This window comes from Arctopsyche grandis, chromosome 3 (genome assembly GCF_051622035.1).
Source record: "Arctopsyche grandis isolate Sample6627 chromosome 3, ASM5162203v2, whole genome shotgun sequence".
Taxonomy (NCBI): Eukaryota; Metazoa; Arthropoda; class Insecta; order Trichoptera; family Hydropsychidae; genus Arctopsyche; species Arctopsyche grandis.
The window spans coordinates 14,372,299-14,389,581 of record NC_135357.1 but is presented as its reverse complement, the minus strand read 5'-3'; the positions used below and the strand labels follow the sequence as shown (position 1 = coordinate 14,389,581).

Here is a 17,283-nt window from a genome sequence, read left to right as displayed (position 1 = left end):
TAAATCATAAACAAACAAAAAAATCATTACCCTCAGGAGATACGACTGTTTTCGTAGTAGCGTTTTTGTGCTGTTTTCCAGTTACCATCCATTTTATTTCTGCTGGAGGATTCGAAGATGCAGTAGTGCAGGTAAGAGGAACGGTTTCGCCAACTTTTGCTTCTGTAGCTCCAGATATTGACACGTGTTCAGGAGCGACTAAAAATCAATGAAATTAATTAAAATACAATTCTGGTGCATAAAATGATACGTGTTTGTTAACAGTGGTGTACAAAGATAACTTACACAACACCGTAAGATCGATTTCAGCTTTGAGGGGTGTCGATATCATGGTATTCCTAGCTTCACACTTGTATCTTGCTTTGTTATCTGAAGCGCCTGCTGTAAACGTGTACAAGTTCTCGGATAGACGACCGGCAGTCCTGAAAAATATAAAGAAAAATGTTAACATCGTATAATAAAATTAGAAATGGTCGATTTTTTACGAATATAAGGATATGTTGAACTTTTTTGCGGTTTAAGTGATTGAAGCAAAGCGTGATATAATTTATAAAGGTTGCTTACTTAGAGGTCCAATATTACATAGATAATCAAATTTAAATGCTTGGTAAACTTTGCGAGCACGGGATGCAAAGTCCTCTTTGGGTAATTGAATCCAATTATCAATCAGATAAATTTCAGGTAGGCATTGATTGAATATTGAAAAATAATTTTGTTCGCGCGTAGAGTCTTCCCTTGTAGGGTATTTAGGTACTATTTAATGTCTGTTTATATTATTTAATATTAACCAGCACTGCACGTCAACAGCTCGGCACAGCACTATTCATACTATACAGCACCGCCCGTTTTCGCCACGTTCATACTTTTTTTGGACGAGTGCAAAGCAAAATCGGCTGGCATATACATACACAGCAGAGCGTGACGATACGGCGCAATATTGCTTGCGTTCTATCAATATTGTCACAGTATGACAATTCTGAAAATATTCACATGTACATGACGACGGCACTTACTTTAGTATATTTTACATATCTTTTAGCTCACGAAGTCTTATCTATTAATAACTTGTGCATGTGTTGGAAACAAATGCGTGTAAATTGTATAACGGCAGAAACATTGCTTAGCCAGCAGTAAATATTGTTCAGTTTTATTTGATGGTAAACATGTAGGCATAATATATATATAAAAAATGTTTTTTTATTTTAATATAAAAATTACAATTAATAAAAAGTAAATAAAAAAGTTTACATAAATTTAAATCAAATCTCTATATCACTCAGGACATTCTCAGAATCCAAATCGGTAACCGAATCATCAGCAAAGTTTATTATTAGTATTGAAATAGTCACCGAACCATTTAAAATTTATGTTTCTGCCGGTATACATAATCGCAACGTCACGAAATGCACGCATTTGTTAGCAATACGTATGTATTGTGTTTTTTATACGATGAGACTTCGTCAAATGAAAGACCTGTACTGGTGCACTCGCCACTTTGACGTCACGTCATGCGTGAATATTTCCACAGTGGCCAAAGGAAAGCAGTCTTTTTAATACGTTTCGGAATATATGAATATATCTATATAGAGTGTTCTGAAGAGAATTTTTTGTACTATTGTTTATGTATGTATGTATATGCAGTTGCCCACTTGAGCTGTATTGGTATAAACAAAATTTTAATCAGCAAATATAAGGGACGAAATTGAACGTAGGTTTTTTTAATGGATTGTTAGAGCGGGACGCAAATCTTATGTATTTGGGTATTGAATTTTTTTTCCAGATTGTAGCAAAATGTTTAGACAGCGGGACTAAAATGTAAACAGATAGTAAGGAAAGAGAGTAGTAGTATCGGAGAGGACTAACCGATAGAGATGGAACGAAACGAAAATATGCAGTTAGACCGAGAGAGTGAGGGAAAAAATGGGGAAGCTAGCAGGAAAAAACGTAACAGTTATGGAAAATAATCTCCATAAATATTAAAAGGATGTGGAATTTGAACGAGCACAAATTTATGGTCATTGGATGTACGGAGTGTGCGGGTGCTTTTTGTTGTTTTCGTTTTTCAACTGATTCGATTTTATTTGTGTTTTTCCGCTATGGATGTGCACACATGTAACATATTACCTAAATAAGTTTTCATAGGCAATATTGGTAAATGCTATTATACAATTTGATAGTATCGTTGTACATACATATGTATGTATGTATAAACGGAGATGGACAGAATAGATCAATATTAAAAATAGACGCGTAGGCGAAGGTGCCGATTCGTACAAAAGTTACGCACAAAAAGGCGCACTTCCGCAAAGTTATTTGAAATTCCTCGTCAGTTTTTCGCCAGTGGTCGAAACTTCGCTTAACTGGGGAAAAGCGGACGGAAAACTCTCAAAAAGAAAAACTACACAGGAAACGCCTAGCGACTGGCTGAAGTGTGTTTGATTTATGAAATCGTATCATGAAATATATTTATACCTATGTACATATAAATTTCTATGGAAAAAATACTAATTTCAATCCATATACATATACATATACTATAGTCGAAGTGTATCTTCAGTTGTAATATATTTTAACTGGCATTTTAGGTCATTCATATTTGAATAAAGTTCAACTAGTAAATTATATTTCAACAAACGCAAATACACTTTCAACAATGTGAGCCAGTTGTAATATAACGGTTGAGTTTTGACAGCTCTGATATTTTTACGAATGTTTATGAATCCAAGAATGCGTTAATATTTGCTAGGTATTACGAATTATGGTATTGAGTACCGTATTACGATAACTCTAAGAATGTGTTCAAAGCAAAAATACAGCTTTCCAACTCAATTTACTAGTCGAGTGACGTTTCACGAGAACCTAACCTCTCCATCTAACCTACAGTTAAACTGTATTTTCAGTTGTAATATATTTTGATCAGTTGGAATGTAATTCGCCATATGAATCAACTTACGTGGGTTAGACGGAATATAGTCCAACTAGTGCTACCACTGAGAGGTTTCCGGGCTCAAGCCCTGGGTTGACCTCAATTGAAAATAATTTATTCAGAGTATTTCTGCAGGGCTGGTCAGACTTGGATATATATGTATGTAAATCGCAAGTCGATCTTTTTCTACCAGAGTTCGCTATTTTATCTGACTTCATTGTTGAGACGGTTTGTTATAAAATTGGCAAAACCATCCTACCTACTATTTGTCACCACTATTTGAATTTAAAATTTATATAAATACATATTTAATAGGTGTCGCTCAGAGGCAACCTGTAATAGCATCATGGGAAAATATAGTAATTAAAAAAATTAAACTTGATTAAGATAGGATTTAAGAGTATTAATGAAAAATATACATTATACGATGATTTTCGCAGATAGATATGGAAGTACATACATATTTGTCTAGAAAAAAACAATAAAATAAAATTATGAAGGTAGCGAAGGCATCCGCGCGAATTCCCAAAAGAGGTCATTGTTAGCGTTCAAATATCGGCGAGTGGTTGTAAAATAAAATAAAAATAAGAAAACGTACACGTGTACATATATACGTAAAAACATATACATATAAGGTTCGTCATAAACCCTAGGGTTTTTTATTGGGCGTGTTTGATCCGCCATCTTGTCTATCCTTGGGATGTTACGCCACAGTTGCTCAATTGAATAATAACAATAATAATAATATTAAATTATTATTCTAAACGAAATTAAGGATGGATCAATCCCTATTGTCTATTAAAATAGAGTTAAAAAAAGAAAAAAGAAATAACAATGTTAGTAACAAAAAAAAAAAAGAAATTCTATTTTTTTTAAAACAATATTGTACATATGTATGAGTGCATATATGTTTGCTTCTAAAAAGTAGATATATCGTAAGAAAATTTTCATTTTTCAAAGTATTATATTTAAATTGAGTTTATTTACATATACATATACTGTATATGTGATAATACATAAATATGCCTAATTTTTCGAAATTGTATCAGTAATTCATTTATATTAAAGTAATGAGTTTTTTTTTTGGAATTTAAAATACATGAAAATACGCCGACTGAGCGCTATCTAGTTATTAGCTCGGTGAAAATTAAAATATCATATAATACGAACAGTGTTTGTAGTAGTTTCAAATGTGTGCCAAGTGAACAAAACGAATTAACAACGGACATAATCGCATTTTATAATCGGACGAAATCAAATTAGGCTCACAAAATAAAAAAATAAAAACAACACGGACAAAACAAAAGCGTCCTCATTTCGACAAACGCGCACCACACCAGAAAAAAATAAAAAAAAGAGTAATAAATTGAATAAAAAGTGGAACGATTGGGAAACGAGAGAACAGAGCGAAAGAATAAAGTGACGTAATTCGTCGTAATTCAATAATTTCAACCCCAAAAGAACGGGACGCCGCGTCGGGGTGCTTTTCACCCACGGACGGCTCTCGCTCTCGTCTGCATAAATTTCACTCGCCGAATAATAAATAATTCGATTGTTCGTCCTCGCGATAAATACTGCGACATTTTGCTCGGAATAAGTAAGGGGGGGGGGGGAGCGTTAATCGGATTAGGGGGTGTCTTCATGTGCCAAAAAAAAAAGAAAAACTGGTTACGCAAAGTTTGAGAGGTTGGAGGAGTTCGCACAAGCTTTTTAAAGGTCCTGTGGACGTCATAAAACCGACGCTGTAAAAAAACCCGTGGACCAACCAAAATGGAAAAGTCCCGACGTAAGGGTAGAGAAAAGGGAAAGGTCAAAATAAATTTTCATGGAATCTGTCAACAGAGGAAAGAAAACACTTAATTTGAAGGATTCTAATATATTACATATTTCACGTTTCGAAACAAAGTTTGATATAAACATTGGTCAGAAAAGAAATATGTATACGGAACGAAACAATAATGGAAATTTAAAATTTAACTCGGAAAGAAATTGCAGGAATGCAGAAGTTTGTAAACAAATGTAGAGACATATAAGACGTGTATGTATTCGTGTGCACAAAATAAAACCTAAGCAATACTCCGGAAGACAGAATGAAAATAAATATATTGAAGATAAAACCAGGCCGAATTCGGTCCGCAAGACACATCATTTATATCAGTTATATTTGTTTCCATGAAAACATTTCTTCCCGTTTATGTTACAGACAAAGTTATGTATTAAAGATCGATGTTGCATTACACAGTATATTAAAATATTAAATAAATAATAACTTATAGAAATATTATATACGTAAAAATCATATAAATTATGGAAATATAATATGATTGAAATTTTCAAAAAAAATCCATTCGGCAAGTTCAAACGTAGATAAGATATCGTGCAGTGTAAAGACAACAGAAAGAAAAGGGTACGGGTAAATAAATGCGTGAGAATTTAGGTCAGCGGTGGTCCGAAGACATTTCACAGATGATGATGACACACACATATCCTAAAGGTGGGGTAGCATAGCAAAGTGAGACAAGTGTAGCGAAAGGAAAGGAAAAGCGGTGGCGATTGCCATATGTGCAAGATGAACGGTCCCGTTATCCGCACCGGATAACGAGAGGATTTAAGTTTTTTTCAGCACACATATGTACATATGTATATACACACATACGCGCAAAACTCTGTAAAAAGGAGTGGTTCGTTTTCTATTCTGCTCTTACAGTGGAGAAGTTCAGGGAATGGGGCGCGTCCGGCAAAGTTTTTTAATCAAACCCAAAGTGTTATGGCGCTCGCAGCCAACTGAAAACTTTGTCATGTGGATGATGATCATGTCAAACTGTGATCCGCGCACGGCTTCGGGGCGACATGAGTGATGATACTTGCGGAGAGCGTCTGGGCCCAGCTGCACACGGCGTGTTTAGGTAAGTTAAATTTATGCAGGGTGGGTGTGTTTAGGAAGCTGTGGGAGCACGTCTTTAATAATTTCAGGGACACGTTACAAAAACGTACAGCAATAGCTGGGTGGTAGACTTTGAAAAGGTCGAATTTTTTTGCCCGTCGCTGAAGTTTAAAAAAAAAATACAAAATATACGTATGTTTGTACATATGTATAAAAAAAGTAAGATACTTTTCTTTTAATTGAATAATTAAAAATAAATAATTACATCGTTTTGTCAAAAGTAGAAACGTTTGCAATATTTAATATTTTCAAATGTATACAAAATTTTCAGACTACAAAATATAACAAATGAGTTACGAGTAAATATAATTTAAAAAACTTTACGAAAAATGGATATTTAAATTAACTATAGCCGTAAAATAAAAGTAAAGTATCCAGTTACAATTGAAATATGTACAATGAATTAATTCCCATTACGAGAATAACCATACGATGCATCAATATACTAAAAATTCATATTGGGTGCATTTCATTTCAGTGCATTTTTCCAAATGTACCATTTTCAAATCAGATTCGACATCAAAAAATTACCCATATGGATGTTTGGTTTAGGATTAATTTATTCAAACGTTGTCACCACAGTTTCGTATGTGAACCATCAATGAAATTATCACTTATTTTAATTCAAAAGCAGAATAAATGTATTACAGGCCACCAGATTTTTAAATATTGTTAAACAATATTTCAAGAAATATTGGAAATATTTCGAGAAATGAACGCCACTTTCAAATATAACGGCTCGTTTACGGAAATTCATACAAAATTTAAAAAAATCTTAGATACATTTGGCACAAAATTGCGAACCGACTGTAATATCCTTACTAGGAATTCCAAAAATACCGACATTTATCACTACTGGTACCATCGAAAATAAATTACCCACTACAGGTAGTGCCGGATAATCATTAATTATTTTAATCAATTGCTTTCTCAATTACAAAATAATGTATTCCTTCTACATTCTAATGAATCCTTATACATCGCGCGAATTACCGATCAAAAAAGTCAAAAAGAGAGTTTCAAAAAGAATGTTAATAAATTTATGTGTGGTCTGTGCTTTGAAGAATTTTTGTGTGGCACGGATCGATTAATTAATTTTTTAACATAATTCGGGGAGGTGGCAAAGCCGATAGAATGTAAATGAAATGATAAAAAGGAGGTATGTAAAAAAATGAAACATTCAAGATTACAATAAAATAAAAATAAGAGAGGAATAAGTAAACAAGAAAAATGTCGTCATACGAAAAAATCGAAAGTGAAGTAAGAAGGGGCTAGTAAAAAAGAATAACGAAGTAAAAGAAAATACAAAAAGATAAAAAATGGAATTTCAGATTTTAAATATTATTTAAAGAGAAAAAATTCCGTGAAAAATGTATAGCGAAAAAGCTTCTCATTATCTAAAATCAGTTATAAATCAATATGTACCTATTCCGAAATAGTCTCGGGTATAAATACGATATTTGCGGCACACATTTCATTTTTGATTTTAAATTTATGAATAATTTAACGGCTTCTTTGAATAGCAGATCAAAAAGGATGCTGAGTTTTGACTTATTTTTCAAATAATCCATACAAACTAGCTGATATAACGCTTTCTTCTAAATTCAAATCAAGTCAAATGATATGAAACTGAAACTATTTATTTCGGTACCACCGGTAATACCAAAGGTTGAATTTTTACAAAAAAAAACCGGCAGTACCGGTATCGGAATTTATAATCCTCATAAATAAGCATAAAAATAAAATAACTACTAATTGAAATGCACGTTTAAAAAAGAAAATATTTATTATATTGAGTTAAATGGGGGGGTTAAAATCGCCGCTTCTCGAACGTTCCAAAGTCAATTAAACGGGTCGATTTTTGAACTCGTCCAGTCACACTCCAACCACTCGGACAGTATATGCTGGTTGAGGAGCAAGCGATTGGAATGTGATACAATTGCCTGACGTCAGAATTAAATCGACTGTGTTTCGGGAATAATACTGTGATTAAATTTTCTGCTCGTAAACTGATAGCGCGGTAGACTACGTTCGACGCTCCAGTGCGCGCACATATATTTTAATTAAACGCGCCGATAAAAATAAAGCCAATACGTTTCATCGATAACTATTCCAATTACGTACATGCATTCAGCACGGAAAATGCTCGCAATAAATTATCGTCGGAATAAATTGAATACGAAAAATATAATTCAAGTATAGCGATATGGTATTACGTAGCATCCTTGTCTTTTTTTGTATGTGAATAAAAATGTCTGGGATATAATTACAAGTACGATATAAATTTGGCTTCTATTATAATGATATATTTAATGAAATAGCTGGAGGCGTCGATCCGAAACATAAAAAAGTGCTTATACGATGCGTGTCCGTTGTGAAAAGCCAAAAAAAGAAAGAAGAGAAAACATCCGAATTTTGCCGTTTTTATATTGTAATTCTGTACGTGTATATAGCTTTGGGATTCGAACGAGCAGCGAGGGACAATTGTGAACAAAAATATGCGAAAGTTCAGTTGTATGCGATATAGTCGCATAAAGGGAATTCAACCGGCGAAAGTCGAGAGCGCAATTACAAATTAATGTGGCCGAGTTGTGAATTATGAAAAATTGGTTCACTTTAGAGTGTAATTCACACGTTGTTCGGTGCGAGCGGATGTATTAGGAGGGGATTAAAATTTAACTTGGGGGGTGGTTGGCGCATCGTATCGACGCTGTATGTAATTCGATGCGTTTAATTCGACGCTAAAGTTGTCCTTAAAATCCGAATGTTTTGAAAAGGGCTTAGTATTGTGTTATTCCAGGGGGTTTGATAGCGTGTCATAAAATTCAAAACAAGCACGATTGCTTATCTACAAAATATATCGTCAAAGGACATACACAGTTATGCATAATATGTACATTAGGCCGGAGCGAAAAACGTAAATCTCGGATTTTCATCGATGGACCAAGTGGAAAATTTTCATCGTACCAAAGAAACGTTGAATAAAAAAACATTGATTTTAAACAAGTCCTATGCTACCAACTAGGGATCCCAATCGAATATTCGAGTATTCGAATTATTCGTCTGATTTTTCAGTCATTCGTTATTCGAATATTTCATCAACTATTATATGTATATACACGAATATTATTCGTGTATATATTTTTTCATAAACTAAATACACAAAATCAATATGAAAAGAGTGATGACGAAGAAGCCGACGATTATGAAGAAAATGAAATATATAATAGGGATAATTGTGATAAAATGAAGATAATGAAGAGGATGAAATGTCTACATGTGAAGAAACAGATTTGTATTCATTAAATACGGAAATGTTTGAAACTTTCCGATCGAGAATAATCTCTACGAAATTTTAGAAAACATCAGAAAAATAATACGAATATTTAAGAAGTCACCGGCGAAATATACATTTTTACAAGAAATCATAATGAATAAAGAAAATAAAAAATTGGTAAATTATTATTGGCTGTAAAATCGAGGTGGAATTCAATGGTAACTATGATAAGACGATTAATTCAAATTTATGCTTGGTAAATATGTAATTACCTTTTTTTAATTTTCGAATATATTCGAATAGCTCTTGATTTACTATTCGATATTCGAATAGTTGAAGTTGACGAATATTTGGGATCCCTACCACCAACTTATCGATTCATATCGAAAAAGTTTTCAAAAAGTGGATTTTTTTGTGGATCTTTTATTTATTTATTTATTGAAAAATCAACAGGCAACAGATGTAGAAATGCATAAAAATAAAGAATAAATGTAACAAAATAGCATCTGAACCCAATTATAGATTTTTACAAATTACATAAAATGGTACATACATATGTATGTATGTAGAGACAGACAAATGAAAAAGAAAAGAATAAAAACTAAAACACGACTAAATAGAACAGTGCATAACTAAACATAAAGTGATATAATATTGGATAAAGATTATATAATAGAAATACAAATGGCAATATGGCAAGTCCTGATTTGATGCAAGGAAATACCGAATAGATCAACGTCATTCAGCTCCCCGTTAAACATACATAGGAATATTTTAGGGAATTGGTTTTGAATGGATTAAGTGAAAAGAGTGCAACGTGCTTAGTATACCTAACTGGGATCCTGAAACCAAACTTACTCAGTAAATCGGGACAATCAAGGAAACCATTTAGGAAAATAAAAAGGAATGTATGTAGCATCAGTGAGTCGTCGCCAGACAGAAAGATTGTCAAGGGATAGGAGGTTTAAAATATCGGGAACAGTAGTATTGGCTTAAATAGAAAAACTTTTTAAAAAAAACTTTATTTTTATAAATTTTAGTTGGATTTTTTCAATAAAATTAATGTGGGATATATAAAAAGGTATATTTTTCGCATATATCTCTTTTTTAAGGATAGTTTTTATTATATTTTTTAAGCATTTTTAAGCAAAGGTTCACTGTATACATAGATCCATTAAAATTTCACACAAATTCTCTTAAAAACATTCACTCAAAAACAATTCATGATAATATTAAATTTAAGGAAACTGTGTTGTAATTTTGCATTGTAATACAACCCCAAATTATGTATATTTAGTATGGCTCAGACGTTTGTTAATTGACAATTTGACATTTGGGTCCTTTGAGTGAAAAGCGATGACGAACATAATTATTATTTAAAAAATCAAGAGGTCCTGGTCGTCGTCTCGTTATGACTAAGGTCCAAAGGTCACAATTTGTAGACGTCTGGAGTACTCGAATACTTTAATTAGTGAATTAGATCCAATTTGAGATAACAATTATTAGCATTGATTAATTTATTCCATTAGTATTATATATTGATTTAGCGTAGGTATAAAATCAGGCGCAGACAAGTGATATTTAATGAATCCTTAGATTTGAAATTTTTAAGACGACTTCAAATGAGAAGGTGGAGATAAGTATTTTCAATACGTGCACACGAAGAAATTATAAGTTTTGCGATAACGTCCATATTTAAACTGAAGTTTTGCGAGGATAGTCGGTGCATAGAGTCGCATTATAAGAATGAATAGTCTAACTTGAGCAGCTTCGTAGCATAATCTTATGCATTTTGTCGATGCTCGGTTTTTGCAAATCACTTTCAAAAGTGCTGCAGTTTCACCAGTGAAACAATTTACCTTAAGCATATTTATTTATATACGAACGATTCGATTTCACGTTTTCTTTGGAAATTGCACTCATATCAGCTGAGCGCTTGACAATGGTAATTAATTTTTACTACAACTACCAGTACAAGCACGTTGGGGAATTTTTCTATAGTCAAACGCAATATATTTTCCACTGCAAAGTGTGTTATTAATTTTAACTGTGTCTGCGCTCTAATGTGCGAACGGCGAGTTTCTGCTCCTTTCAATTTATCACTAGAATAATACAAAGTGCTTCAACTTCTAAAATAGTTTTACAAAAGAGCAAAACTTCTATTTAATTCAATTGTCTACTATTATATTTTGCAATGCAAATTATATATTATTTTTAAATATGAAGGAAATGAATTCGCAAGTTCGTTTATATTTATGCGGTCTACCGCAACCTCTAGGAATCCTTCAATTCAATATGGCAATTGAAAGTTTAATGTTAGTAAAGTGAAATTTACAGTTTCGAAGTTGTATGTGGTCGATATTAATATTCAAATACGTACACACATATAACAATAAGAAAAATATTACTACGAAAATAAATATTTATCATTTTAGATGCGCAAAAACTGGCCAGCGAATTGGACACGATACAATCACTCTTGAGCAGCGAATTTAAGAAATCGTAGTAAGTACTGAAATTCACTTAAAAAGAAAATAATCAATGCTACCAAAGTACGAACGCTTTCATCGTAATACGTTTCATTCAAAAGGAGAGACAGATATTGTCAATTTAGATACGAAATGAGATAATTTCGAATGTTTCGATTCATATTTTATAAAATTATAATTGAAAAAGAGTGGAGCAATCAGCTAATGGAATTGAAATGAATTTTGTGAGTCACCTTAACGAATGGACACCTACAGTAATTGAATCTCGGAAATCAGATAGTGGTGCTAATTAATAATTAAAATAAAAAAAAAGACATTTAAAAACATAATTGATTTAAAAACAAATTGAGAAGCAGCATTGTCTCAGGGAATGAAGTATACTCGTGGCGACTGAATGGCATTCGATTTAAATCGAGTGAAAATTAATAAGCGTCCCGCGCCAGAAGCCGTCAAGTGTCGGCCCTTGCCGGGACAGCGCATGACTCTCGCCACGCCAATCTGACCCTTGAAGAACAGATGGGTAGGGTCGAAATGGTGTAACGCCAAAACGCAAAAATGTGCGGAATTAGGGGGTGCGAAGTGGGAAGAGAGCTTAATGAAAATCATTCTCGGTGTAGAGGGAGTGAGCGCTCGGCAAACTTGGACGTATTTAATTAAAACATTTAATTATGGAAAATGTTCACTCGTGCATACACACACACACACATATACATTCCTATGTAAATATGTATGTAAATACATAATATGTACATTTAAACGATAAAAAAAAAGATTTTATGCATATTGGCTTGAACGAATCAAACCTATGTATGTACATTCAAGTATGCGACTTTCTTTTAATTGCGATATACGATATGTATACAGTCATGTACCTCACTCCTGAGGATTGTAATCATGTCGTTTCCTGCATTATCATGAAGTTTTCTGTTTCCATTTATTTCTCGATTCAGCCAGACGGAGGTCTGTCGCTATATAAGAATCTGTATAATTACATACATAAACTATTTTTAGATTTTTAAAAATCTTATTTTAAGTCACCCTTCTTCTTCTTCGAGTGTCCTGTCCTCCTAGAACGGCTGAACCACCAGTTAATTTTAATTTAAGTCATCCACCGAGTCTAAATATCATTTTAAAATTTAATTTTTGACAAACTTCTTTAAATATCAATTTTTACTGAAATCGTAACAAAACTATTTTATTTTAACAATAGGCCGGTAGTATAGGCGATAAAAAAGGTAACAATAACAATTAAACAATTTGGTGGGTCACGAAGGAGAAATATTAAAATAACCGGGTCGCGGAAAAAATAGTTTGGGAAACGCTGGTGTAGGGGAGAGTGGTGTACCTATGGACGCATGTACCTGTGGACAATGACTTCATTTCGGTCGGGGAAAATATTTTTGCTACACAATGTTCTAGGGAATTATGAACATCGAATATTGGCAATATTCAATCCACCTTTTGGTGCCGCGCGCTGCCAGATTCGAGTTTTTTCGAGAATTATTTGGGACCCAAAAGTAAATATTTACCAACGAACTGTTTGTTTTTTCATATTTATTAAAATAACTTTTCATACAAGATATGCATTTAGTTTTGTATAGTGGTTATTTAACTATTTAGTAACGACGATATATGTGTTAAAACGTAACCACAAAGAAGTGGAATTTAATATTAGTTGAATATTTCGTTTTGTTGTACCTTTGGACATTTATTTGGTTGTACCTCTGGACGCGTCCAGAGGTTAAGGTTAGAGGTTCTTGTGAAATTAACAACCAAGAAGATTTTCAAGTATTATGTTGCTGAAGTTATGAATAATCCAATCGAAAATGATATTGAAATTAAGTATTACAAGAAAATATCGATAGACAGATTCCTTGTGGTCGATGACAAAATTTATAATATTTGTCGAGAGGAAATTTCTGGGAAATTGCCTCCTCCTCGAGTGGTAGGCCAGTCTGGGAGACTCAAATCACAGTTAGAATTTAATGTAGACCTTGAGAATTTCAACGTTGGATGAAATAGTTTACTTTGTATAAATTATCATATCTGTCCAAAGGTACAACATACAATATTTTTGTCTCTATTATTTTTGCAAAAAATAAAAAACTGTTATGCTATCATTAATTTTTCTTTTTTGATTTTAATCTCGAATATTCAACCTATCTAATGACATAAAAAAGTTTGCATAAAACAATAAAGTTGCTGAGCTATGAGTGAAAAAGCTAAAATTGTCCACAGGTACACCACTCTCCCCTACGTACAGCAACCTCATCCGTGCACATATTTTTCCAGAAATCGATCAAGTCATCATCTTCCTCAGCAAGAGTCTTGAGAAGACCAGCACGGCAAAGCCGTTTCATTGATGATATAACACCTTGGTCCATGGGTTGAATTAGACTTGAACTATTAGGCCGTCGTTTGTTTTTAATACATACACATATACATACATATATTATAATTTCATTCAGATTAAAAGGAGCATTATTTATAGGTATTAAAACACTGCATTCTGTGGCAACCCTTAATTTTTTTAAAAGTCTTTCACTTCAAGAACTTACTAAGTCCTCAAACAATCTTCGAAGTTTTCTCTATCCATCCATGCTGCTTTTTTAGTTGCAAGAATCAACAGGAAGATTTTTTTATTTCAGTTCTCTTATATGATGTAAGTTTTTTTGCTTATCTAATTACTTAAAGTTTCATTTTATGGGCTCCTAATGCATTTCCACAACACATGATTGTAATAAGCTCTGTGGATGATTTATGTTCGAAAGAGGACTTTTATTTTGACGAAGCAAGTGTTTTCGTTGAAATAAAAAAAAAAATGAATTTATTGCAAGCATGTACATATTATCCGCACACGGATAATCGAGAGTACAGTGTACCAAAAAGGCGAAAAATGTAATGATTTGTTGGCTTGAAGAAAAAGAAGGTGATGAAAACTTCATACGGAAACATCTCTAATAACAGAATGTTGTTTTTGTGCAGATCCAAGAAAGTGTACTGTGAGGGATTTGGGTCGAGACAATATTGAATGCAACATTGCTGGAATCCGCCATAACGAAATACCCTTTTCTGGCTTGTCGAGATGTGAATTCTGAGGGGAAAATTCCTTGATCCGTATAAACAGCCTTAAAGTCGGATAACATCAACAGAAGGCAACCAATATCAATATTTTACTAATAGAAGTTACTATTGAAGTAATTTTATATATGTCTGACAATATAAATATAAGTCTATATATTTTATGTAGAGATTGCGAGCTAGAAGTAAATTAAGAAAAATGTGCAGTGGCGTTTTCCAGGTGGCGAAATCACGCCGACACAATGGCGACGAGAGTCCTTTCGGCGCGCAAATCCTCTTACGTTCTCGAGGCTGAGCACACACAGACAGGGATCACCGAGGATCTGGCAATTTAAAACAAGATGATGAAGCACCTCTTTGCTCGCAGGATAACCGCCGCAAAAACTCCCCGCACCGTTTCGTCTCCAGAACGAGATGAACTCATCGGCGGATAAGGCTCGAGAGGAGGAAACAGACGCAGAGATATAACTCAATTACTGAGACTGTTATTAGGCACATATGCGTCGCTAACTAAGCATCATAAACGTGTATCAGAGACCATCAAAGTACACACAAGTCTGTGATGGCTGGCTGGCGCTTTTCCACCATTGAAAACAAAATATTTTCAGCGGTAATTGTATTTGTAACTACGTGCCTCGTAAGTTGATTAAAATAGAACAGTATCTATGTATGTGTGTATACATTATAACGGCTGATTCAAAATATGCGAAGCCCATTTTGGAGAATTTAATTTACGTTTACTCATTGTTAAATGAAATGCTTTTACAATCGCATACATGAAAGGTTTTCATTACATAATAGGGAAGTTCCAATACATACATACAAATGAAATTTAGTTTAGAGGAGCTGTGCAATTAAACTTGATAAGTTTTGGTCGAGTCTTATTGTATGTACATATGTCATAGACATAGCCGAAGAACTATTCAAAGAAGTTAAATTAAAGCTCGAATTTTGATTAATTCATTTAAATAAAGAAACTGACAAATTTCGGTTGTGAAAACATCAAATGTTTTTTGTTCACAAAATAATACAATTTTACACTGCAAATGATATTTTGAAAATTTAATCAAATATATGTTTTCACTTGTTGTTCAAAAATGGGAGTAATAATATAACAAGAATAATTAATTATTTTCAAGATTTTCTGAAATAATTTTCTGGGAATTCCAATATATGTATTTCAAAGCTTCGCATCTGACTTTCAGTTGAATATTTCAAATATCTTGGCAAATCTATTATAAATTTATGGTTTAATTTTACCTCAATAACATGTATTATGTAAACAATTTCATTAAATCTACCGTCTATAAATATATTATATTATAATATTTATATATTAAAATTATATTACGATCAAGTTAAGGTATATTTTAACAAAAAGACACAAACCTGTTTTAAAATGGTTGGAAAGAAATTTTAAATATTTAATGTTGAATTTCGAGATACGAGAGAAATCACATAATATTTTCTACGAATAGATATGTATGTATGCATGTACGTAGATATACATATATTATATTTATACTAGCTGAACCCGGCATGCGTTGCAATGCCACAATAACGCATGCAATTCCCGTTCCCGTTCCCGTTTCCATTTGTCGGAAAAATGAAGGCAGCAACACATTTGAAATTATTCAATTGTTTGTTTATTTTACCCTAACAACGCAGGTTGCGACGCGAAAACATTTGAAATTATTGCGTTGCAATGCCACTCATTCCCGTTTTTCCCCTTTCCGTTTCCGATTTTTGGGCGATTTTTTTGTTACAGTAAGCTTTCCGGACATGCATACAACAAATCCTGAAAGTTGTATATATAGACGGCACAGTTAAATTATTCAAATAAAAGCTTCACTAGAAGTTACACCATTAAGAAAGCGTAGTTAAAAAGTCATCCAAGAAAAGTAATTCGTCTCACATTCGCTCCTAGCAAACATATCTTCATCTTATTATCAATATTTGATCTGGCAACATTAAACTAAAGAAGCAGCTAGAGAGAGAGAGCAACACCGTCTAAACTACAAACAACGATGAATTTTAATACGAAAAAAGTGGATTTATGACCGTGTTTTCAAAGTCGTAAAAGCCCACAGTTTATGGTGAGACTTTAGCCAACTTCTACCCTATATATTTTTTCCCTTTTTTTCCTCCTCCCTACCTTAACAACGCACGAAAGAAAGCACACATTATGCGCGTGTGTGCGAGGGCATACATTAGACGGGTGTGTTTACAATACAAACACGGTTATCTTATTTTTTTATTCTTTCAGGCTTTCATCAAGAGTTCGAGCGGGGGTCGTTTTTTCATATTTATGGGTTAAGGGTTGAATCCGCGGGTCGCTTTCCACCGAGACGTGAGGCGGATCGGAAGAGTGGAAACGGGGATGGGAAAGGAGTCTACGAGTGTGGAAATGTGTATATATGTGGAAAATCAGTGGATCAAATCCCGAGTAGGTAGAAATATGCAGAAAAGCGGAAAATGCGCTGATACAATTCGCATGGGTATCAATCAAACGGAACCCACGTATGCAATTTACGTCTATGATCGAACTTTACCCTCATAACATGAA

General features: G+C 33.3%; 1 protein-coding gene across 1 annotated transcript in view; it reads right to left on the bottom strand.

The window, feature by feature from the left end:
* Positions 1 to 17,283, bottom strand: part of sns (nephrin adhesion molecule sticks and stones) — a 328,226-nt gene that overhangs the window by 7,713 nt on the left and 303,230 nt on the right. The window contains exons 9-10 of the mRNA XM_077428473.1: positions 286 to 422; positions 31 to 198 (exon numbers count right to left, since the gene is read on the bottom strand). Coding sequence (XP_077284599.1) covers positions 31 to 198; positions 286 to 422 — 305 coding nt within the window. The remainder of the gene's footprint in view (positions 1 to 30; positions 199 to 285; positions 423 to 17,283) is intronic.